The sequence below is a fragment of the Pleurodeles waltl genome, chromosome 4_1 (genome assembly GCF_031143425.1).
Source record: "Pleurodeles waltl isolate 20211129_DDA chromosome 4_1, aPleWal1.hap1.20221129, whole genome shotgun sequence".
Lineage (NCBI taxonomy): Eukaryota > Metazoa > Chordata > Amphibia > Caudata > Salamandridae > Pleurodeles > Pleurodeles waltl.
The window spans coordinates 371,801,184-371,827,699 of NC_090442.1; the positions used below are offsets into that span (position 1 = coordinate 371,801,184).

At 45.6% G+C, this 26,516-nt stretch overlaps 1 protein-coding gene across 1 annotated transcript in view; it reads right to left on the bottom strand.

Annotated features, from left to right (window-relative positions):
- Nucleotides 1-772: 772 nt before the first annotated feature.
- The window catches only part of KCNJ8 (potassium inwardly rectifying channel subfamily J member 8), a 38,568-nt gene continuing 12,824 nt past the window's right edge, over nucleotides 773-26,516 (bottom strand). The window contains exon 3 of the mRNA XM_069228539.1: nucleotides 773-4,744. Coding sequence (XP_069084640.1) covers nucleotides 3,844-4,744 — 901 coding nt within the window. The 3' untranslated portion in view covers nucleotides 773-3,843. The remainder of the gene's footprint in view (nucleotides 4,745-26,516) is intronic.

Sequence of the window (26,516 nt, forward strand, 5' to 3'; positions counted from 1 at the left end):
ATTTTCAAAAGGTTAAGATTAGAAGAGCAGAGTGTTATGACCGGGCATAGGAGTACATCTGTTTGGTCAGATTCGATTTGCAAAGAAAACAAATCAAGCCATACTTGCCAAAAGCAAGTTTCACAATCAAGCCCATGTCTTTACTCCCCAGTAATGCCAATAGCTACTCTACTAGGTTCCATCCATTCAAAAGAAATACAAGAAATGCAGCCATGACGCTCTGACTCTCAGGTATCTGCAAAGGGTGCCCCCTCAAGCCTGCATCATCTTCAAAACTATGAAATCCTGAGGCTGGAAATCAAGGAGCACCTAAAAGAAAAGGCCTAGAAACAATGGTTTTTAAATTAGGCCCAAAATGATGGAATATCATTTCTCCACCCTTAAGACTGCACTCATTCACTTCTTCATGTCAGAAAGGAGATAAAATGCATCTCTTCCATCAGCACAACATTTTGGGCCAGATGTATTATCAAGGCCTTTTGCGATTCGTAAATAGCGATTTTTAAGAAATCGCTATTTCCGACTCGCAAAGTGCCATGTATCACATTTGCGAATCGGTAATAGCGATTTCTTAAAAAACGCAAAAGCTATTACCGAATCGCAAATTGCGATACCGGCTCCATTCGCACCTATGGGCCTGTTGGCCCATATATGCGAATTTTTGGCATTTCCAAAATTGCGATTTCTGAACCAGATTTTGCAATTTTGGAAATGCAAAACCCCAGGGTGCTGGGGGCCTAAGGCCCCTCTGCTGCACCCCAATTTTTTTTTTGAGGACATGTAAGGTGCACACATGCCAAAAGGGCATGTGTGCTTTACATGTACAATTTAAAAATGCATTTTAAATGCATTTTTAAATTTTGCACATGGTTACCACCAAGTTCAACTTGGTGGTAATTAGTGATTCCTAAATGCCAAAATCGCATTTAGGAATTGCTTCATACATATGCTAAGGAATCGCAAATAAGGAATCCTTATTTGAGATTTCTAATTTAGAGAGTTGCAATTTGCGACTCTCTAAACAGAGTCGCAATTTTAAGGAATCGTTATTTTTGCAATTCCTTAAAATTGCGTTCAGAATGTATTTCATACATTCTGAAATTGCATTTTGCATTCGCAAACGGGCATTCGCACCGTTTGCGAATGCAAAATGCTTTCATACATCTGGCCCCTTCTATCAAAAAATAACTTTTTCGCACCCCCTGAGAAAAAACTGGGAGAGAACACCTCGCCACTCATTCAAACCTAAAATGGCACTTTGTATGAACAGTGCTCCATTGTTAGCTCGCTCTGCTCCCAGGTTATAAGTCCTAATGTATTCATACATACATAAATACAGGTCGCAGGCAGGAGGCGACTAAGGGTTGCGCCTCTTTCAAGCAAAAATGGTTGTTGTCAACATTTGTGGCACATAATTAGCAAATCAGACATTTGTTCCTAAATAACCTTCCTTCTTCAGACATATGTTACCACTGAGCAAAAAGCATGCCATGACGCGTGTGTATGCTCGGCAACGTATTAAACATCTCTGAGACGACTTGTCATTTTTACCTAGCAGGCTATTTGACAAAACACCTCTTAGCACGGTTGCTGTGCGGATAGACTGGTGTGCTGGGAAGACAAATCCAAGCTCAGAACCAAGAACAGTACAATCGATCTCCGCTCTGCTTGCATTTCAAATCACCTTAAAATGTACATTTTTAAACGAGAAATGCTAGTAGCATGCATGTTACATGTTTTGCTTTCCTGTCATTCAAGCTACTCTCGTCTAACACCAATGAGACTGTCTTCATCTGATGTCTTCAGAAGGGCTCCATTCAAATTAAATTAATTAAAAAAATACACTCTATTTCAGAAATCCACATGAAGAAGCCTCTGTCTGGTGAATGTTCCTTGTCACGAATGACTGCTTTAACGAATGCCAAGAAGTCATTCAATAAACACGACCAGAACAAGAATAGAAAGATAACCATGAGGTTTGTTGTCCCATTGTTTCCTGTATCTACCGAGGCACATAAAAGAGAAGGTGAGAATGAGCAAACACAAACAAAAGAGAAAAGAGAGGGTTACAATAATTTAGTGAATGTTATTTGTATAGGGCAATGGGCCGTGGGTACTAATGCATTTTCTCAGAGGCACAGAATGGGAAAACCCCTTTGAGACATTGGGTCCAATATGATGAACTGGAAAAACCTGTGATTCCAGATGTGCATTTCATTCTGACAACTTAATCTGTGCATTCTCTCTATAAACAACGTTTTAGTGCAAACTGTAAATTCTCTCCCACTAACTAGGTCAGAAGACAGCGCGTTTTCCCGTGCAATGTTGTCCAGGTAAAGCTGTTACATTGTTTTGCTGGGAAAATATATTACATTAATTTGCAATGAAATGAAGGCAACGTGGGGTAGGTATTACTGTATTTTCGAAAATCTGGTGCTGCAGAACTTGAAATGGAAGGATAATGGTGCATCTGGTAAATACCACACATGGGGGTGTCAGCATTTATTATCTGTGGTACAACATCAGGGTACTTCCAGCTTAGGAAAGTGAATAAAAACAATACCTTACTTGCAGGGTTCATTGCTTTAATCGTCTGTGGTTGTTTATTTCCAGCATAAAGCAAAATTAGCCTTTTATTTTATTTTTGGCAAGAAATATGTCATTCAAAAAAGTTGGAGCCCATTACAGGCAACTGTATGCACAGACATTTCATGGCTGCTGAGTCATATATTTTTGACACCTTCTGTCACTGTTTTTTTTTTTTTACCGAAAAGCATTGCAGCAATGCTTAGTGTAACATTACAAACCCCTGGAGTATTCCCTTTAGTAGCCTAAGAAGGATGAGTGTCTTTTTCATGCATGCTTTATTTACGTTTGACACTGCCACAGACCTACAAAGCTGCAGATCTGCCCTGATATCATATGAACTCCCCACCTGCCAACTTCAATAAATATTTGGTCGACTTCTAAACTATAAAATGCCTAGTTTCCATTTTCTGCATTCTCAGTTATGACGCACATATCTTCTATACTCCTTTCCTTTGTGATATCTTCTTACATGACATCATGATCCTGATTTTATTTGACCTTGTTGAGCTTTCCTCTTTGGAAGGCATATTTAAATATGTTTAATCTAAGAATGTCTGACATTAGGTCTGAAACCCCATGAACTCCCAAAGTTCTTTAACTTTTCTTAACTGTCACTGCAGATCAATAAGGTATGATTTGCAAAGAAATTCTAAAAGATTTGGGCAGTGAGAATAGGGTATGAAGGCCCAGGAAGAGATTTGAATCTCTCTAAGATATTTGCAGATAAATAGAAAAACGTTAACAGAGACCTGGGGCCATATGTACAAACACTTTTTCCCATAGACACAGAATGGGTAAAAACCTTTGCTACATCTGGCCCCTGATTCTCTAAGATATTTGCGAATGAAATAAAACACTTTAACAGTTTCTCCCATGCTTTCTGTCAACATTATTGTTCAAATATAGAAAAAGGACTGAAGCATAAAGTTCACTCAGGAGAGTTTTTTGTCCTGATGGCTTTACATAACTGTAGACTAACATCTGTAAATTGTGAACCAGAAAATAAAAAACTGTACACAATTGACATAACTAAAAGACTCAATCAAATTCAATTTGATCAGCTTTCTCTGCGACATTATTATTATCGTCTTTAGTTGAAACATGTGATCAAATCTGTTATTCCTATTGCTGTTCACAAAGAGTTCCTCTGAAGTAACGTGGTCAATAAATATTTTTAGCAGTTTTGCCTTTTTCAGTTTCATGAAAAGGCCAATCTGCCAGTTGTAGTTCTGAACAAAAAATGCTTTTAATTGTCTATGCTGTGTCTGTATTCTGACTTCCATCTGGTGTTATGAATTGTACCTTGGGCACTAAGAGGGAGGAGTTGTTCCTCCTCATGGAGTTGTTTTGCCTCATGGAGTTATTCCTCCTCATTGAGTTCCGCTTTCTCAGTGAGTTCTGGTGAGACAGTTCACTCTTCTGCAGTGTTTGGATCAGTATTGAGGGTTTTTCGTCCAGCTCCCTGGCGCTACACCGTGGCGCAGCCACCTTGACCGTGTTTCCAAATTTTGAATAGTCAACTGAGTATACTCCTTCTTCTTCCGTTACGATTGGCACAAATCTGTGGCCCCACCGAATTTCCTCTGCCATGTATGAGGTTCTCGCTTGAGTTGTGATGCCCGTGGTTTCCACCACACCTTCAAGTATGACTATTATTTCTAAGTCCTGGTTGATGAGGTCAGAAGCCGATATTTCATACAAAGGGCTTCGCTTGTCTATGACGTGACAGATGATCAGTGGGGCCACCAGGAAGATATTGTTGCTTTCAATGGGATTCTCCACAGGGATGTCTACCTGGTGAATGGGGATGACCTCTCCCTCTGGTGTGGTGGTTTTCCTCACTGCCTGAATACGCACTGAAGCGCTAATGATCATACTTTTCCGCAGATCCCCAACCCGGAACATAAAACAAAGTCTGCCATTTCGCACGGCAATTACAGCATGCCGGCTGAAAATCAGCGTTTCCGCCCGTCTGTGAGATTGTGCTGTCTTCATGAATATGCAGCCCAACATGACCGCATTGATTATTAAGCCCACAATGTTCTGCACAATTAAGACAGTTATTGCCAAAGGACACTCCTCGGTCATCATTCTCCCTCCAAAACCAATGGTTACTTGAACTTCGATGGAAAAAAGAAAAGCTGAGGTGAAGGACCTGAGAGAAAAAAGCAAAATAAATCACATTAAAAGCATGTTCAAGCTAAATAAATCACCCTAAAAGCATGTTTCATGGAAGAGACATCAATACAAAAAATCTGAAAATAGTGCCGCCTAGTTTTGCCCCTTTTTATTAATTATATTTAACGTTCTTTTTTGGAAATTATTTTACGATTTTTGTTGCTGTTTTTTCAATGACACTGGGCAGCCTTGTTCTAGTAACTGAAATGTGAAACGTCCCTGTGATAATGTTTTAATGGTTTAGTAGGGTAGAGCAGTTTTTTGGGAAGGTAGTATCATAAAGCATTCTTAACTGCATAACGACCAGGCTGCACTTTTCAGAAACATTAAACAACAAACCATAAAGAAGGCACGTTTAATATATTTCAAAACCTTAATAGTGAGAATACCAGAAGAAGCATCACATATGCCACACAAAAGCACACATGCAAGTTATTGTTTTATCCAGCTCTCTTGGCGGGAAGGGACATTTGTAGACAACGGATAACAAAGCCAGCCCCCTCTAAAGTCAAATGGTTGGACTCTGTCATGTACGCTCAGAAAATGGACATGGATAACACTTCAGAAAAAGGATCACGGATATGGGCATCATTGATCAGATGGAAGGAGGGAGGGCGCTAGTGAGGTGTGTAATAAGAACACTTTAAGAAACAAGACCATTTGAAATATTGAGTTTTGCCTATGACTAAGGCCGCGTCCTCAAAACTGTCCTAACACTATGACCTGGATCTGGTTGAAGTCAGTTACCAAGAGGCAGATCAATTAAGGTTGCAATATCTTCCCAAGCGAGCCAGACTCAAGGTTTCCTGTGTAGGATGCAAGGGTGGTACGAAGGAGATCTAAGGTGGCTAGCTAAAGGTGAACGAGGGGAACCAGGACAAAAAAAAAAAAAGAAAACATGCATTTTACTAGTGGTAAGAACTGTTAACATTCTTCCACAAGAAGCCTGATCTAACGACCATCAAACAAACCCTATGTGTTGGACTTTTTGCCTTACGCAGGGTCATCCCCAGTCTTTTTGCCTCCTTCCTCCTGGTTTTTCTGACCTCTCGCTGTTGGCTCAAGGATTCTGAGCACTTTATCACTGCTGACCAGTGCTAAAGTGCAGGTGCTCTCCCATCTAAAGTTGGTATGATTGGCTTATACCTAATTGGCATATTTAATTTGCCTATAAGTCCCTTGTACAGTGGTATCTCTATACCCAGGGCCTGTAAATTAAATACTACTAGTGGGCCTGCAGCGCTGCTTGCGCCACCCACTGAAGTAGACTTTCAAACCTGTCTCAGGCCTGCTAGCGCAGGGCCTGTGTGCGCAGTTTTCTGCCACAGGGACCTGGCATCTAAACTTACTTGCCAGGACCAGAACTCCCCTTTTACTACATGTAAGTCACCCCTAAGGTACGCCCTAGCTAGCCCTATGGGCAGGGTGCCATGTATGAGGAAAGGCAGGACATGTGCCAAGTTGCGTGGCCTGTCCTGGTAGTGACAAACAGCCTAACTGGTGTCTCACTGCTGTGAGTGCTGCCTTCTCATAGGATTGCATTAGAAATGCCCTGCCTTATGTTTAAGGGGTATTGTCTGATTTATGAGGGGTAGCGTAGGCGTGTTTGGTATGGTTGTGATGGTGATAATAAATGCTGCTTACTGGTGTGGGTGTATTTTTTATTACTATCACAGAAATGCCACTTCTAGAAAGTGCGCATTTATCTGTGCTTATGACTCTGGTGTTTTGCAGCTTGACTCCAATCCACGTCTGGGCAGAGTGACAGTTGGGGCTTTGTGCATACTTTTCAGACAGCCTGTACACAGGGGGGTGGAGGTGTCACAGAGGTGCATCTACATACTGAATAGACTTCCTGGGCTGAGAGTAGGGAGAGGCGGGGCACACCTGAATTTGTAAAGACTGTGCCCTGGTCCCACACTATAGGGTCGTTAACCCCCCACTGATGTTTGGAGCCTGTGCTGAAAGGAGAGAGGGGGCGCTCCCAGAACCAGTTGTAACTGGCTGGAACCTCCTCTCCCTACCATTGTAAAACACTGTAAGAACTGACTATAAGTACAGGGGAATTTCACACACAATTTGGACACTCTTTGAACTTACCTGGAACTGGACACAGACTGCTGGAAGGACTCCACAGGAACCGCCATGGACTGCTGCTGCTGTGCTGACCTGTGACCTGCCTGGTCACTGTAAAAGACTACCATTTGCTGGGGACCCTGTCCCCCTGTGGGCCTTTTCCTTGAACTCTGCTCCCCAGGGGCAGGGTGCTGTGGCCGCTGACCCCTGCATCCATGCTTAAAGCATGAGGGGTGCTTTTCTTCACTGAATTAGGTGCTTTGGAAAGCGTCTCTTTGGGGATGTCCTTAGCGCTTGTAAGCGCTGCCCCTTTCCTGTGATTAGCGCTTGCTTAGCGCTCTGCTGCTGTGAAGATCACCGCCGCGACCCGGGCTTCATTGGGAGTCTGAGCGTTTTTCAAAAGCGTGCTGTAGTGCTGGGAATCACCGCCGCAGCCCGGGGAAGCTGTTTTGTTCAAGCGCGATGGTAGCGCGCTTCCTAGTGCCCCCGGGGCACGAAGAAAACCTTCTTGTGGTCCCCTGGAGCAAGCGTGCTCCTATTGGTGCCCCCGGGGCGAGGACCGCTCTGTGGAGCACCCCCGGGGCAACGGCAGGCCCTGCCTTGGGCCAGGACGTCATCGGGAGCAGGAGGGAGAGCAGGACGCCTCTCCCTCGCCTGTTGGAGTCCCGGAGGACTCTCCTTTGATTTGTGGGCCGGGCGGTAGCCTCACCGGAGGCTCGCCCGTTGCCGCTGGCTCCCTTGTTGGCCCCCGTGCGCCAGTGGCATTTTTGGAGGTCTCCCCCCCTGATAAGGGTCGGTGGAGGCTCGGGGAGACCCCAGGAGTTCACGGGTCCCTGGAGGGGCCCGTTTCCAATTCGGAGGGGGTGTGTAGCGCCCCCCTCCTCCCTTAAAGATTTCCCTGACCTGGGCCCCCCTCGAGAGGGCCGGTGGAGGCCTAGGGGGGCCCCCAGTTATCACGGTCCCCAGAGGGGCCCGTCAATGGTATAGAGGAGGTGCATGCCGCCCTCTTCTCCTCAAAAGGATGTCAGAGGCCCCCATTTTGCACATAGGAGCGCCGGGGGCCTCATTGTTCATCTTCTAGGCACTGGAGGTGCCTTCAACAAGCCAGGTACTGTTAAAGGAACAAAATATAGAACATAAGTTCTTACTAGAGACTTCTTCTGATTTATATGTTGCCTACCTGTTTTTGATGGTGTTTCATATGCATATGCAAATGTTCCTTTTATGGACATAACTTGGTAATATGTTTTTCTTTCTGACTTGCCATACGTGTTATAATGTTCCTTCTATGGGCGTTCATGATGTTCTTATGACAAGTGCTTAGTGTAATAACGTGTTTTCCTGACTACTGCTTATGTTGCAGAATACTAAGTAACCTGTGTGTTAGATGTGACTACTGCTAGTTTGCAGAGTAACTAATGTGTGATGTTCTGACAACTGCTAAGGTAGCAGGATAGTACTGATATGTGATGTTTGGTCTGATAATTGCGTTGTGTACAATACAGTATATTTTCATATAATCTGGTGTTGTGTTTCCTTTGTGGTGGGGATATTGCGTCACATGTGTTGTGTGTGTTGTGCAAACGCTTTACAAATTGCCTCCGGGTTAAGCCTGACTGCTCGTGCCAAGCTACCAAGGGGGTGAGCAGGGGTTATCTTGGACGTGTCACTCCCTTGCCCTGACTAGATTGGGTAAGTTCTGCCTGGCTGAGGTGCATACCCTAGCCAACCAGAAACCCCAATTTCTAACACTATGTAAAACAACGAGTCGCCAACAATACTACAAGGACACATCATTGCTTTAAGCCATATTTGCGAAATGATTTGATGAGACCATGAATGCCTACAAAACTTCCACATACGCACTACATGCCAATTCTGCATCCATTTTGTCCAGATTCAGCCATGTGGGTGTGAAGGAAGTACATGCTGCAAGCAGTCATCACTGATTCAGTCAGGTTTCCAATGAGAATTAAGTATTTCATTACTGAAAATCATTACTGAAAGTATTACCACAGGTCATAACTGAGCCCTGTACTTTACCGTTCCTATCTTCTTGCAAGTCAGGTCATAGTCAACAACTATCCTACAGGCAGTTGTCCTTAATCGTGCATTGAATGTTTCTTCTCTACACTAGTCCAAGTTATTGAAGATAACATAAAATAATCTTGCTTTCATATTGAAGTCACTGAGCACATGAGCCATGCGAAATCTTGAAGAACCAAGAACAAGGTGCTAGCCAAATATTATCGCGCCTCAAAACTATCACACCCTAAAAAACTAGAAATCCATGGAATCAGGCAACATCCAGAGTATGTGTAAAATCACAAACTACCTAATGAACGTTGGCCAGGGTTGATAGTTGCTACAAGAGTAGCAAAGCATGGCAGAGGCTACCAGAGAGAGCAGATGAGATAGAAAGATGGAAATTTGAGACCAAGAGACAATTTCAAAATAGCAGGTTTTGGGTCTGATATACTATTCTCGTTTCAAACCACAGACATGCAATTTGCACATTGACATTCACATTTCAATCTGTCCATTTGGGGTGGGGCACTGTTAGACCTGACAGCCTTAGGGTAGTCACCCCTAACTTTTTGCCTGCCTCCCTCCGCTTTTTGGACACTGTTTTTGCTGGTTTATAGACTCTGCGCACTTTACCTCTGCTAACCAGGGCTAAAGTGCATATGCTCTCTCCCTTAAAACATGATAACCTGGAATCATACCTGATTGGACTATTAATTTACTTATAAGTCCCTGGTAAGGGGCACTCTATGTGCCTAGGGCTGGAAAATTAAATGCTACTAGTGGGCCAGCAGCACTGGTTGTGCCACCCACTTAAGTAGCCCCTTCTCCTTGTCTCAGGCTTGCCATTGCAAGGCCTGTGTGTGCAGTTTCACTGCCACATCGACTTGGCATTTAAAAGTTCTTGTCAAGCCTAGAACTCCCCTTTTTCTACCTATAAGTCACCCTTAATGTGTGCCCTAGGTAACTCCTAGGGCAGGGTGCTGTGTAGGTAAAAGGCAGGACATGTACCTGTGTAGTTATATGTCCTGGTAGTGTAAAACTCCTAAATTCGTTTTCACACTACTGTGAGGCCTGCTCCCTTCATAGGCTAACATTGGGGGTGCCCTCATACACTGTTGAAGTGGCAGCTGCTGATCTGAAAGGAGCAGGACGGTCATATTTAGTATGGCCAGAATGGTAATACAAAGTCCTACTGACTGGTGAAGTCGGATTTAATATTACTATTCTAGAAATGCCCCTTTTAGAAAGTGAGCATTTCTTTGCACTTAAATCCTTCTGTGCCTTACAATCCACGTCTGGCTGGGCTTGGTTGACAGCTCCTTGTGCATTCACTCAGACACACCCCAAACACAGGGTACTCAGCCTCACTTGCATACATCTGCATTTTGAATGGGTCTTCCTGGGCTGGGAGGGTGGAGGGCCTGCTCTCACACAAAGGACTGCCACACCCCCTACTTGGACCCTGGCAGACAGGATTGAACTGAAAGGGGAGCTGGTGCACTTCTTAGCCACTCTTTGAAGTCTCCCCCACTTCAAAGGCACATTTGGGTATAAAACAGGGCCTCTGCCCTACCTCATCAGACACTTGCTGGAGAAGAAACCTGAACCAGAAACTACATCCTGCTAAGAAGAACTGCCTGGCTGCTCAAAGGACTCACCTGCCTGCTTTCTACAAAGGACTGCTGTCTTGCTGTTGCCCTGCTGCCTTGCTGAACTCTTGTCTGGCTGTGAAAGTGCTCTCCAAGGGCTTGGATAGAGCTTGCCTCCTGTTCCCTGAAGTCTCAGGACCAAAAAGACTTCTCTTTTTCACTTGGACGCTCCGTGCGCCGAAAATTTCGACGCACAGCTTGTTCCGCGGCGAGAAAAACGCCGCACACCGAAGCTGACCGACGCGACGCTCTGGGGACGATCGAAAATCCGACGCACGGCTTCGCAAGGATAACGCCGCCCGACCTCTAGAGGAGAAATCGACGCGACGCCTGCCGTGAGATCGTAATTTCAACGCGCAGCCCCGCAGACCGCCGTCTAGAGGAGAAATCGACGCGACGCCTGCCGTGAGATCGTAATTTCGACGCGCAGCCCAGCAGACCGACGTGCAGCCGGAGAACAAGCAGGAAAATCCACGCACAGACCCGGGACATCTGGTAATCCCCGCGATCCACAGAAAGAGACTGTCCGCGCGCCGGAAAACGACGCACGACTTCCCCGCGTGGAAAATAACGGCGCGAGTCCGTGTGTGCTGGGGAGAAATCGACGCACACACCCTTTTTCCACGCACCTCTTCCTTTGTGGCCCTCTGAGGAGATTTTTCCACGCTAAACCAGGCACTTGTGCTTGAAAGAGACTTTGTTTATATTCTAAAGACTTTAAGACACTTCATATCACTTTTCTGTGATATTTCTACAATTTTCCATTGCAACTTTATATTTTTTGACCTCAATTATCCTGATAAATATTATATATTTTTCTAAACACTGTGTGGTGTATTTTTGTGGTGCTATATGGTGGTATTGTATGATTTATTGCACAAATACTTTACACATTGCCTTCTAAGTTAAGCCTGACTGCTCGTGCCAAGCTACCAGAGGGTGGGCACAGGATAATCTTGGATTGTGTGTGACTTACCCTGACTAGAGTGAGGGCTTTTGCTTGGACAGGGGGTAACCTGACTGCCAACCAAAAATCCCATTTCTAACATTGGTGATCAGCGGTGAGGATAGGACTTGTATTTGTGCAGTGACATACAGTAGCTAAGTATTTCACTACCTACCCACAGTTGAAGGTCAACTTGGTTTTTATCTCTTTTTGAAAACCCGATTTTTTTTCCTGACAATTTTCAAAAACTAAATCCTCACTCAACATGTCTCTGACTGGGTGTCAGACAGGGGAATTTGACCTAATCCAGTTGGATGCATATACGGTCAAATAACTAAGAGGATTCTGCAGGGCATTGAGGGTACCCACCCAAGGGGCCTCCAGAAAGGAGGACTTTCAAGTGGCGCTGAGGGCCTGGGCAGAAGCCCATTTAGAGGATGATGAGGAAGAGGAGCCAGAACATGGCCCCTCAGAGGAATTTTCACTATCTGTGGATGGTGTTACCACTGCAATTGTGCCCCCTTCCAGACCAGGGAGCAGTGTCTCAATGCAAAGCCTGACCGCAGAGGAAAGGAGAGAGGAAAGGGAGTTCCAATTGCAAATGGCAAAACTGAAAATTGAGGCTCAATAGGAAGAGAGGAGGGCAGAGAGAGAAGCCAAACAAAGTGAAGCTGAAAGAACAGCCAAACAGATTCAAGCAGAAGCTGAAAGGGCAGCCAAACAAGCGGAAGCTGAAAGAGCAGCCAAACAAGTGGAAGCTGAAAGAGCTTTGGCTGAAAAGAAACTATTGTTGGCTCATGAACTGAGTCTCAAGGAGCTGGAGATCAAGGTGAGGCAGTCTGAATCCAGCAATAATGGTGGCAGCATACAGACAGGACCTGCTGGAGAAAAGAAGGTTCGTATACCCAAGAATGTGGTGCCCAGTTTTGTGGTGGGAGATGACATAGATAAATGGTTAGCTGCTTATGAAGTTGCACTAAGGGCTCATGAGGTTCCTGAAGGGCAATGGGGGGTAGCTATGTGGGGTTATGTGCCGCCATTGGGGAGGGACACACTTCTCACATTGGATCAACCTGATCAAAACACATACCCACTTCAGAAAGCCACTTTACTTGCCAAGTTTGGGTTGACCCCTGAGGGATACCGTCAGAGGTTCAGGGACAGGACCAAACAAACCACACAAACATGGGTAGATTTCTTTGATTTCTCCAGTAAAGCACTGAATGGATGGGTGTGGGGCAACAAAGTAGCAGATTATAAAGGTTTATATGACTTGATTCTGAGAGAGCATATGCTTAATACTACTTATACAGAGTTGCGCCAGCACCTAGTGGATAGTAAGCTGACTGATCCCAGGAAGCTTGCTGAAGAGGCGGACCTCTGGGTTAGCACCAGAGTGTCCAAGAAGGTACCTGGGGGGGACTCCCACAAAGGTGGTCAGGGTTCCCAACAGAAGAAAGAGGGGGGAGATAAACTTGCGGATAAGGAACTTTCCAAAGGCCCCAAAAGAATTCCCAGGGAGGGGGTGGAAACCCTTCCTTTTCCAAATTTCGGAAAAAAACAGGGACATATGACAAGTCAGGGAAATCTAGCCCCAAATGCATGGAGTGTTACCAGTATGGTCACTACAAAGGCGATCCACAGTGCCCTAAGAGGGCACCGTCCACTACCGGACAGGCACCTGGGTTGACTAGTGTAGCGCTCGGGGGGGAGATGGACCCAAGAAGCTTTGGGGAGCAGGTAGAGATTTCCCTAGTGTCCCTGGGAGAAGGAGAAATGGTGCCCAAGGCCCACATGCCCAAAAATACTTCCAAGTACCGGCAGTGGGTCACCATTGATGGGCAGAAGGTGGAGGCTCTGCGTGACACAGGAGCCAGTATGACTACTATCAAGAGTCAGCTGGTGTCAACAGAGCAGATAGTACCTAATACATTCCACCAGGTCAGAGTCGCTGACAATCGCGAGAGTCACCTACCGGTGGCTCTGGTTTCCTTTGAGTGGGGGGGGGTCTCTGGTACTCTGAAAGTAGCTGTGAGTCCTGCCATGCCTGTAGATTGTCTGTTAGGCAATGATCTTGAGCACACTGCTTGGAAAGAAGTGGAGCTCAGGTCTCACCTGGCGATGTTAGGGTTACCTGAGTGGGTCTGCATGACCACACGGTCCATGGCTGACCGAGAGGGAAGTCAAGGGCATCTGGAGCCTGGAACGACGGCCCAGAGAGCTGCCAGGAGGAGGGACCAGGGGCACGGGAAACCGGCCCCAGAAGTTCCCACAGTGGCTGACCGGGCTCCTGAGGAGGAGGCTCCCGAGCCAACTGGGGAAGACATTGCCGCCCTAGGTGACTTACCTGAGCTTGCTGGCTGGCAAGTGGAGGGTGGACCCACCAGGGAGGAATTCTGCAAGGCGCAGAAAGAATGTCCCACTCTGGATGGTTTGAGGAAACAAGCCTCAAACCAGGCAGCAGGCGACGCCTCTGGCGCTCACCACCTATATTGGGAGAATTATCTCCTCTACAGTGAGCCTAAGGTTCCGGCCTTAGGGGCAGCACGTATGCTGGTGGTCCCCCAATGTTACAGAACCTTCCTACTGGGTCTGGCTCACGACATTCCCCTGGCAGGACATTTGGGGCAGGACAAGACCTTTAACAGGCTTGTCACCCACTTTTATTGGCCCAAAATGAGGACACACTCAGATAAGTTCTGCAGATCTTGTCCTACCTGCCAGACCAGTGGTAAAGCAGACAAAAGGGTTAAAACCCCCCTGATTCCACTTCCTGTCATTGGCACCCCCTTTGAAAGGGTGGGCATCGACATTGTTGGTCCCTTGGACCCCAAAACTGCCTTAGGCAACAGGTTCATCCTGGTTTTGGTGGACCATGCCACCCGTTACCCAGAGGCAATCCCTCTGAGGATCGTTACTGCACCGGTGGTGGCCAGAACCCTGATGGGGATATTTACCCGTGTGGGATTCCCCAAGGAAATAGTGTCTGACAGAGGCACTAACTTCATGTCTGCATACATGAAGTCTCTGTGGGATGCGTGTGGTGTAACTTACAAGTTCACCACCCCCTATCACCCCCAGTCTAATGGTCTTGTGGAGAGATTCAACAAGACCCTGAAGGGCATGATTGGTGGCCTCCCTGAGACCATGAGGTGTAAGTGGGACGTCCTCTTACCATGCCTTCTCTTTGCTTACAGAGAGGTCCCCCAGAAGGGGGTAGGGTTCAGTCCCTTTGAGCTTCTCTACGGGTACCCTGTCAGGGGACCCTTAAGCATTGTCCAGGAGGGATTGGAGAAAGCTCCAAAGACACCCCCTCAGGATGTGGTCAGCTATATGTTGGCCCTCCGCAACCAGATGACCCGCTTTTTGAAAGAGGCCCAAAGTAACCTTGAGGCCAGTCAAGAGGTAATGAAACACTGGTATGACCAGAAGGCCACCCTGGTAGAGTTTCAACCTGGAGACAAAGTGTGGGTAATGGAGCCAGTAGAGCCCAGAGCTCTCCAGGACCGCTGGTCTGGCCCATTTGAAATAAAGGAGCGGAAAGCGGAGGCCACTTACCTAGTGGACCTCCAAACCCCTAGGAATCCCCTAAGGGTGCTCCATGTGAACCGACTAAAAGCTCATTTTGAGAGGTCGGAGATCAAAATGCTTCTGGTCACAGATGAAGGAACGGAAGAGGAGAGTGAACCTCTCCCCGACCTCCTCTCTGCCCAAGAAGGTGATGGGTCAGTAAGCGGGGTCATTCTGTCTGACTCCCTGACTCTAAACCAGAAAGGAGACTGCTATGAGCTGTTGGAGCAGTTCTCCCCCCTGTTCTCCCTTACTCCTGGACTGACCCACCTCTGTGTTCATGATATTGACACTGGTGACAGTCTCCCTGTGAAGAACAAAATTTACAGGTTGTCGGATAAGGTGAAGGCCAGCATCAAGGAGGAGGTCTCCAAGATGTTGACTCTAGGGGTTATCGAGAAACCCAGTAGTCCCTGGGCCAGCCCAGTGGTGTTGGTCCCTAAGGCTACTGCCCCAGGTGCGAAGCCAGAACTCCGGTTCTGTGTGGACTACCGGGGTCTCAACTCAGTCACACGGACTGATGCTCACCCCATCCCCCGAGCTGATGAGCTCGTGGACAGGCTAGGCGCTGCCAAGTTCCTGAGTACGTTTGATCTTACTTCAGGGTACTGGCAGACCGCCCTGACTGAGGGGGCCAAGGAAAGATCCGCATTCTCAACCCCTGATGGCCATTACCAGTTCCGGGTGATGCCATTTGGGTTGAAAAATGCCCCCGCTACCTTCCAACGGTTGGTTAACGGGGTCCTAGCTGGCAAAGATGCCTTCTGTGCAGCCTACCTGGATGACATAGCTGTCTACAGTTCCAGCTGGGAGGAACACCTGCTTCACCTCAAGGAGGTGCTTCAGGCCCTGCAACAGGCAGGCCTGACCATCAAGGCCAGTAAGTGCCAGATTAGGCAGGGTTCCGTGGTGTACTTGGGACACCTAGTGGGTGGTGGCAAGGTGCAGCCACTCCAGGCCAAGATTGAAACTATCAAGGCCTGGCAACCACCGCGAACGCAGACTGAGGTGAGAGCCTTTCTAGGCCTCACAGGATACTACCGCAGATTTGTCAAGGGCTATGGTACCATTGTAACACCCTTGACAGAACTCACTACCAAGAAACAACCTAGGTTGGTGAATTGGACAGAGGCTTGTCAGAAAGCCTTTGACGCCCTGAAGGAAGCCATGTGCACGGCCCCCGTACTCATGGCCCCTGACTACTCCCAGGAATTTATCGTGCAGACAGACGTTTCAGAGCATGGCATAGGGGCAGTCCTAGCACAGCTGAATGAGGGGGTCAGAGATCAACCGGTAGTCTTTATTAGCAGAAGGCTATTACCACGGGAACAGAGGTGGAGTGCTATTGAGAGAGAAGCTTTTGCTGTGGTCTGGGCACTGAAGAAGCTAAGACCCTACCTGTTTGGGACTCACTTCCGGGTTCAGACAGACCACAGGCCCCTCAGATGGCTCATGCAGATGAGGGGTGATAATCCAAAACTCTTGAGGTGGTCCATTTCCCTACAGGGGATGGACTTTACGGTGGAACATCGCCCAGGGGTTGACCACGGCAATGCTGATGGTCTCTCCAGGTACTTCCGCCTTAGCGATGAGAGCTCCCAGGAGGTCGGGTAGCTCTCCCCACTTTCAGCTGGGGGGGACACATGTTAGACCTGACAGCCTTAGGGTATTCACCCCTAACTTTTTGCCTGCCTCCCTCCGCTTTTTGGACACTGTTTTTGCTGGTTTATAGACTCTGCGCACTTTACCTCTGCTAACCAGGGCTAAAGTGCATATGCTCTCTCCCCTAAAACATGGTAACCTGGAATCATACCTGATTGGACTATTAATTTACTTTTAAGTCCCTAGTAAGGGGCACTCTATGTGCCTAGGGCTGGTAAATTAAATGCTACTAGTGGGCCAGCAGCACTGGTTGTGCCACCCACTTAAGTAGCCCCTTCTCCTTGTCTCAGGCTTGCCATTGCAAGGCCTGTGTGTGCAGTTTCACTGCCACATCGACTTGGCATTTAAAAGTTCTTGTCAAGCCTAGAACTCCCCTTTTTCTACATATAAGTCACCCTTAATGTGTGCCCTAGGTAACCCCTAGGGCAGGGTGCTGTGTTGGTAAAAGGCAGGACATGTACCTGTGTAGTTATATGTCCTGGTAGTGTAAAACTCCTAAATTCGTTTTCACACTACTGTGAGGCCTGCTCCCTTCATAGGCTAACATTGGGGCTGCCCTCATACACTGTTGAAGTGGCAGCTGCTGATCTGAAAGGAGCAGGACGGTCATATTTAGTATGGCCAGAATGGTAATACAAAGTCCTACTGACTGGTGAAGTCGGATTTAATATTACTATTCTAGAAATGCCCCTTTTAGAAAGTGAGCATTTCTTTGCACTTAAATCCTTCTGTGCCTTACAATCCACGTCTGGCTGGGCTTGGTTGACAGCTCCTTGTGCATTCACTCAGACACACCCCAAACACAGGGTACTCAGCCTCACTTGCATACATCTGCATTTTGAATGGGTCTTCCTGGGCTGGGAGGGTGGAGGGCCTGCTCTCACACAAAGGACTGCCACACCCCCTACTGGGACCCTGGCAGACAGGATTGAACTGAAAGGGGAGCTGGTGCACTTCTTAGCCACTCTTTGAAGTCTCCCCCACTTCAAAGGCACATTTGGGTATAAAACAGGGCCTCTGCCCTACCTCATCAGACACTTGCTGGAGAAGAAACCTGAACCAGAAACTACATCCTGCCAAGAAGAACTGCCTGGCTGCTCAAAGGACTCACCTGCCTGCTTTCTACAAAGGACTGCTGTCTTGCTGTTGCCCTGCTGCCTTGCTGAACTCTTGTCTGGCTGTGAAAGTGCTCTCCAAGGGCTTGGATAGAGCTTGCCTCCTGTTCCCTGAAGTCTCAGGACCAAAAAGACTTCTCTTTTTCACTTGGACGCTCCGTGCGCCGAAAATTTCGATGCACAGCTTGTTCTGCGGCGAGAAAAACGCCGCACACCGAAGCTGACCGACGCGACGCTCTGGGGACGATCGAAAATCCGACGCACGGCTTCGCAAGGATAACGCCGCCCGACCTCTAGAGGAGAAATCGACGCGACGCCTGCCGTGAGATCGTAATTTCAACGCGCAGCCCCGCAGACCGCCGTCTAGAGGAGAAATCGACACGACGCCTGCCGTGAGATCGTAATTTCGACGAGCAGCCCCGCAGACCGACGCGCAGCCGGAGAACAAGCAGGAAAATCCACGCACAGACCCGGGACATCTGGTAATCCCCGCGATCCACAGAAAGAGACTGTCCGCGCGCCGGAAAATGACACACGACTTCCCCGCGTGGAAAATAACGATGCGAGTCCGTGTGTGCTGGGGAGAAATCGACGCACACACCCTTTTTCCACGCACCTCTTCCTTTGTGGCCCTCTGAGGAGATTTTTCCACGCTAAACCAGGTACTTGTGCTTGAAAGAGACTTTGTTTATATTCTAAAGACTTTAAGACACTTCATATCACTTTTCTGTGATATTTCTACAATTTTCCATTGCAACTTTATATTTTTTGACCTACAATTATCCTGATAAATATTATATATTTTTCTAAACACTGTGTGGTGTATTTTTGTGGTGCTATATGGTGGTATTGTATGATTTATTGCACAAATACTTTACACATTGCCTTCTAAGTTAAGCCTGACTGCTCGTGCCAAGCTACCAGAGGGTGGGCACAGAATAATCTTGGATTGTGTGTGACTTACCCTGACTAGAGTGAGGGCTTTTGCTTGGACAGGGGGTAACCTGACTGCCAACCAAAAACCCCATTTCTAACAGGCACACAATGACTTGTGTAATGAATGCTAATTGCACAGGTTGCAATTCGTGCTCCAGTGTGATAGGCTGTAAATGTTGGGATAGAGGCTTTCAAGAAACAGCAGACCGCCATCCCTGTATTTGCATTCACAGTGGTAACCCTTTTTTTAGTAGCAGACCGTTCCCACTAAGGGGACATGTACTTCTTTTAAAAACAAACAAAAAAATAAACAAACGTTTCTTGTATGTGAACGCTTCGACGGGAGCCGGCAGTAGTCCTCTGAGCAACAGTCTGCTTCCCAGAGGCCACCAAAACAATTCTCAATGGAAAACATATCCTACAGAAACAGCAACTCCAATTATAATGAAAGCATGATAAACTATGATGTGTGCACAAATATTTAGCAAAGACAAACAATTATACCATGCATGTGCCCATCGTCAGCAACATTATGAACACATAAAAAGTAGCCTTAAATTAGAGTACCTGGCATACCTTTTATGATGCTAGATTGGTGGCCAGGGTAATTCAACGCAAGTAAGTTTAAGCGCCAACTAAGCATAAAATGTTTGGGTATTAACAAACATGAAGAAATGTACTCCTCACATTTATCTATTCTCTAGTTTTCATAAAAAATAATAATGTAAACATAGTGCATAAATAGTTGGGAGGTGTACCAATCTGTACAACGTTCATGGGGTGTGTATGTAAGAATGGTTGTCATATGTATTAGAAATACCTGCAGTGGATAAGAGAGCATACAGGAGAAAAACAAATTACTAATTTAATCAAATCAAATGCCAAGATATGCTTTGTTTTGCACTGAAGAAGCAAGGGGTACCAGAAAAACTCCTTGCTGTCCTACATCGGCTTCATTGGAAGGTCACAGCCAAGGTCAGGTATGGATCAAGATGTGAATATATGCCCAACGTCGAGATCCAAACTGGAGTCAGGCAAAGCTGCGTACTTGCACCAATTGTATTGAATTTGCTCATAAACGACGTAGGCAAATTGCTTCTGAATCTGAACCATGGTAGCATACCAGTAATGAGAACAGAGAAAATACCACTACTACTATGTGCAGCAGATGCTGCTCTCAAGACATGAACTGAGCTGGCAATGTATCATCTACAGAGAGGGTCTGAAACACAAGCAGTGCAAATATCTTATCATTAACATCACTAAAACAACATTCATGATATTTAAATCAGAAGAAAATCCAGAAGTCAATATTTCAACCTTATGGAGGTGCCCTGACCTGTGTCAATTGCTCTGATTAACAAGTGATGTTAAACTGTGATGATAAAATGTCCTGGTCAGAGCAAGAAACATGAATCTATCTGTATTGCTATACTACATCTCCAAAACGCTAGGAGAAATAGGATATGCTGATTTTTGGAGAATCCAGGATCAATGAATAGATCAAGCCCAGCAATCATCAAAAGGTTCTACTGGAGGCAGACACTGGCCAAATGTTATAAAAAAGGATGTAGGCTGCTAATGCAGTACCTGAGTATCAGAGTTCTGAGCACTTATGAAACATACATGGACCACATATCCTCGGACGTAAAGAGCAGTATGTACATAAAATTCAGACTAGGAGCATTTCCAGTCTTGGCCTTTACCAAAAGAGGACCAATAACACGAATTGCTCAGGTTTACGACATTGTGTAATAGCAAGCCATAGAAAAATGCCTCTTTTTACATGGTTATCTCCATTATTTTGCTAGATTCTTCTGCTTGTTTTTTGACTCTGCACACTCTGGCACTACTGTCCAGTTTCCCATGTATGGCTAGAACCCGTAAAACATTTCAAAATAGTATACAGCTATCTGGCATATTAAATTTACCTATAAATCCCTGGTACATGGTACAAAATGAACCCAGGGCCTGTAACTTAAATGCACTAGTTGACTGCAGCACATATTGTGCTACTACTAAAGTGACAATGCAAAACATGACTGCAGGCCTACCACCAGTGACGTGGCTGGGCAGGTTTAAGCTGCAAAGTCGACCTTTGAAAATAACTCATTTTGACAGGACTAGACCCTCCTTTTTAAATATTATTATGTCATTCTATGGGTGTGTGGTATTTTAAAGTGGGATAGGTAAATGTTTCATGTTAGGCATGTTCTTACAGAAAAAAAGGCCTAAAAAGCTATTTCGACTGTAGCCGGGTTAGCTGTTCCATAGAAAAGCATTGAGAGTGAATACTAACATTCTATAATGTAATCTCCACTTAGGAAGCATCTACAAAGTACATTCTTAGACTTAGTAAAATATTTAGTACAAATCCAATCCTTGCTAAAGCCAGATTTGTTTTAAATATTTTGCAAAAGGTACTTTTAAAATGTCGCCCTTTAACCTGCAGAGAGCCTCTAAAGCCTGTTTGCCTGAGCTTCCAACTGTCACCCAGGAACTGAATAGCTCCTTGGTGAGCTGCGAAGTGTCTTCCGAAGCTGAGACAAAGACATTTGCTGTGGGGGAGACGCTGGCTTCCTTTGACATGATGGCATGAGAGCTGTACCAGCCCCTTGCTTATTTTTAAAGGATGTCTACCCTGTAACTCAGCACAACTGGTCCCAGCCCCTTGTACTGTCCTTCTAGACAGCCAGGCTCCAATCCCAGTGGGAAAGTAGCTTCCCCAAGAACCGGTTTTAAGTAACTATAAGAGAGGGCTCGTTAATTTCTCTGGCCATGCCTCTGCAGTGGGCACAGGAGCACACAGGAAAAAGATTCTGCTATGTTGGATTGAGGTAGATGGGCACTCTGGGACTGTTTGCAGTAGGACACACAGGAACTACTTCAAATGTGGGTAGGGTTATCCTTGAGAATGCTTTCCCTATTGGTTAGGGAGTATGCAGGAGATACCCTGTTGAAAACGACCATCTTTTCCATAGCATTTCCCCAGATTTTTCCCTTCAGTGCCCTATACTCTTGCTGGCCTGTTTGTTCATTTTGGCTTTAGGACTCTGTGCCTTTTACTCCTGCTGCTAGCCAGGTGTATTGTGCATGCGCTCTCCATTCCAAACATGGTACAATAAGTATACACCTTATACACCTAATTGACACATTTAATTTACTTATAGGTCCCTAGTAAATTGTACTATATGTAAACAGCACCATTCAATTAAATGCTACAATTGAGTTTATTCACTCATTGTGGCATCCACTAAAGTAGCACTGCAAAACATGCATTAGATCTGCCACTGCAACCTGTAGTGCAGTTTTAAAACTGCCTTTTTTACTTTGCAAAACAAACTTTTGCCAGGCGTATGCATTCCTTTTTAATATAAATGTCATCCCTCAGTTAGGTCTTAAAGGCTTATCGGGCAGGGTGCACAGTATTGAAAAAGCAGGACATGTGAACTTAAGTTTTACATGTCCTGACAGTGAAAACCCTCTCCAGAGCTGTTTTTCACTCTAGGAAGTTTAGCTCGCCTATAGACTAACAGTGAGTTACTTTATTACATTTAATAAGTGAATACGTCAGTTTGAGAATAGCTAAATAAATATATCTTCTGCTCTTTTGAATTGTAATTTAAAATGCTTTGTAGAGGTAAAGTCAGGTTTTCAATTACTATTCTGAAAATGTCACTTTTAGGAAGCTAGCAGTTTTCTGCCTAAACCAAATGTCCCTTTCTGACAGTGTCCATGGTCACATGACTGTCAGTGGCTCTCCTGTGGAGTGATGTGTATTCCTCTCAGACATGGGACAAAAGAGTCTTGGGTCTTGGGAAAAGTGGTCCTCTCCTCGGCATTATGGACAGGGGAGTGTATCCAGCCCATTCCTGAACTTCAAAGGGTAGCCTGAGGTATGTATCCATTACCTTCATGAGGCCTGTCCTGTCACTGGCAACTGCAGCGCACACCTGGGCCTTCCTCCCCTTTGATTCACTAGACAGACACGAGCCAAACCCAGCAAAAAAAGGAAATATTCACCAGTCCTAGTTTAGGGTTAAACAAAGGCAGTGTCCCCTCACACAGTTTCGCATTGAGTATAAATGTGATACCCTCAGAACCTCTCATCAGAACACTCTTGAACCTCAGAAGAAGGCTGCCCTGCTGTCTGACCCTGAAAGAAGACTGGACCTCCTTACCTTGACCCAGGACCCCAGAAGTGTCTCCGTGCATCAGTTGGCTGACTTTGTGTTTGAGCAACAAGCTTCCTGAGCCCTTTTCTTGTAACTGTCCAGCTGACCAGTACCAACTGGACCAGCCTGAACCCTGCAGCTTGCCTCTGCTGGAGTGGGTCCTAATCACCAAGAAGTGACCCCCCCCAGGTCCTTGACCTGGTTTTGACTGGTGTTAGAATGTACTCCTTCAACCATAAAACTGCAAGAACTGGACTCCAGGTGAAAAAACAGAAGTTCTGGGCTTTCTGTGTTGTAAAGAACTGCTCCCAGTCTCCTCTAGAACATGAGTGGACTTCACTGAGGCCAACGTGGGAACTGCATGTGACTTCCTACAAGATCTTCTCAGATACAGACCCCGGACTTCACCACCGATCGCTATTCACAACCACAGCAGTACCCCCACCGTGTTTCCCGCTGCCATGAAATTCCAATCACTGACCAATTCTTTCCACAGACGACTGCACGGTCAGTATGAATTTTAATCCAAGACATGGGACTTCAGCAGGCCACTATCGACAAGCTCCTCTCCAGATCCAACTTGTAGCTTGACCACCAACTACCTTGCTGACAAGTGCTTCTCGTATGAAACTGGATTCAATTAGAAGGTGAACTTTCCACCGGGACAACCTGATCCCTGTATCCAACCCACGCTCCATCACTATCGGCCTTAACTTTTGACTTTGACCCTGTCTAATGCTACCAGATTGGCATGATTAGTTTAATGTTTTTTGCCGCTATTTCTACTGAAAACTTTAAAAAATCATATCTCTGGTCCTACTTACTAGATGTTTACAGTTATGGTGTAATTTTATTTATTACAATTTTCTCCATTGCACTAAATTGGTTCGGAATTTTTCCTGTGTTGTTTTCACTTTATCACTGTTTGAGAGCTGCATAGATAATTTACGCATTGCCTCTTAGTGAAGCCTGACTGCTTGTGTGACAAGCTCCCACCGGGTTAACCACAGGTTTATTTAGTGACTTTTGTGGGTCATCCTGACAATGGGTGTGATTATTATTTGAGGTGGGTTCTCACCCCTTCTTCTAAGAACCCAGTTTCTGACACTCACCCACCTGCAGGCCAACCCCAGACCTAAAGGAGGCACCTTTGTGTAGCTTCTTCAGAACACAACTGGGTCGATGGGATACAGAAGAGGGACTGCACTTTCTGTTGAGACCTGTGAGAAGATCCCTAAGGACTGGACCTGCTCCCACTTGTAGCCGTGACTGAGAAGTGGATTCCAAGGGTCATTTGACTACCCTGCAGTTAAGCTGCAGTGACACAAAATCTGCAAGAAGCCAACATTTATGAAAGAGACCAGCTGACCAGTTTCAATTGAAGCTGCCATATAACCAGCTGGTGGCTTCTTTTGGAGTGAGTCCTATGTCCTGGGCCCTTGACTGTTGTTAGCCGGAGAACTGATGTAGACCGGGGCCACCGTTGAATCACCGGTATGCCTCCACTTGCTGGCTTGCCTTACAGAAGGTGACCCAACTTCCAGAAACATTTCTAAGTCTGAACATGGGGATCATTACTGGAACTGAAGCCAAGCAGTATCAGAGCAATTTTGAGGCCTTCCCACTTTCATCAATGACTGCTCCGGGATCCCATGCTTGAGAAACCTGCAGCCATCGAGCCCTCCTTTAGATTCAGCTTGCCCCCCCCAACCAACCACACGTTGTTGACAACTTTTCTCCATAAACATTTCTAAGTTAAAGGTAACTCTTTGACCCGGACCAACCTGGACCTCGTATCGGACCTGTGTTCTATCGCAGTCAGCCTGAAACCTTACCCCTGTCTCAGGAACCAGTTGCTCATAGTTTGCGCTTTGCACTTTTCGCTGCTATTTTTATTTATATTTTAAACAAAATCACATCTCTTGTTCCTTCTATTCAATTTTTGTCAGTTTGGTGCCATTATGTTCATTAAAATATTCTCTATTTTTGTAAATTTTAATGGGGTTTTATTGTGTTGGGCTTTTTATCTTTGTAACTGTTTGGGTACTTCTAAATCAAACTTATCTTCTTTGTGCCATAGCTACTAGAGGATGAGCTCCAGTTTAAATTACTGAAACCTTTACTGTATCTAACAAGCACAGTGACATTATTACGTGTGGTGGAGTACGATGCACCCAACTAATAATCCACTTTCCACTCTAAATCCCGTTTGTCGCAGAAGCAGTTTCTGGATCCACTCTTGAAGAAGCACAAAATAAGGCTCTGTCGAGAAGCGATGTTACTATGTTATGGGATGGACTAAGATGCAATTTTTACGCTGGTTGACTCCAATAGTTGTCTGGCTCAAACTTAACCAGACATGATCCTTTTCAACAGCATAATTTTTAAATGTCTATAATTCTTAACTTTAAGGTTATTTTTTAAAAACAGTTAGCCAATTCACTATAGGTGACTCTGGCACAGTAACGCATTCTTGACTGAATAAACTCTCCTGAGTGTACACTTTCAAATAACCAAATAACTATGTTGTGTGGTATGTCTTATTTGTAAGGCCTTTTCGATGAGACAATAAACCTGATTCATTGTTAAAGACATGCAAAATGTATATTCGAAATGTATAGACAATGTTTTAGGGAGCACTTTTAAAATAAGAATATGAACCGCTGTTTTGAACATTACTGATTAGACTCCTATATAACATCAGCTGGTTTACAGAGGTTAACAGCAAAGATCCTCAACTCCCTATAACAGCGTTTTGTACAAACACCCCTGTACACTACAGGTTCTCATCAATTTACCAGTCAAACTGTACAACGAACTAGTACACTTGGTCTCTCTGATCCTGTTCTATTTAATTTCACTAACAAGCTTAAGATTTGTAGAAGCAAGACCATGTTTTACATGTAATGACAAAAAATCATCGTGATCTAAAGTCTCCATGCACAAAAGTACATATTTTACTTTGAAATGTTGTGAGAAGTGTTACCTGTTCGTTTTTACTTTCTGAGAAACGCTTTGTCTTTTTCCGCTCTTTATGAGCCAAAGACATCAGTGCCCAAAATAGCCCTTCGGTATAAAGGTTGTTTGGGAGTTCGGGTGTTTGCATTCTTTGGCAGAAACTCGGCTCTCTGCAGAGGCCTCTAATCCCCTGGTAGTTTGTCATTGTTATGCGAAAGAAATGTGTGAATGAAGGATAGAGAGTGAGGCTAAAGACGTGTTGCAGGGGAGGGGAAAGGCGCCAGAGGAGAGGGAGAGAAAAAAGGGAATGAGGACGAGAGCGAGAGCGATCCCGAGGGAGAAAGAAAGTGAAAAAACAAGAGACAGCAAAAGTTGGTGAACACATGAGACAGAGAAGGCCATTGTGGGATACTTTAAAAAAAAAAAACAATGGTGACTTTACACCATTAAAGACAGTGCGTATACACAATTACATAAAATGGATCACGTGCAACTAGGGAGATATTTTAAACACTGAGTTGGACGTGGCTGATACTCTTTTGAGAGTCTGAATCGTGATATGAGCTGTGCCGTGGGAATCCAGCACCAGTGGTACTGAAGACGCGGCTGTTTCAGGAGAATCAACCCTCTCCTC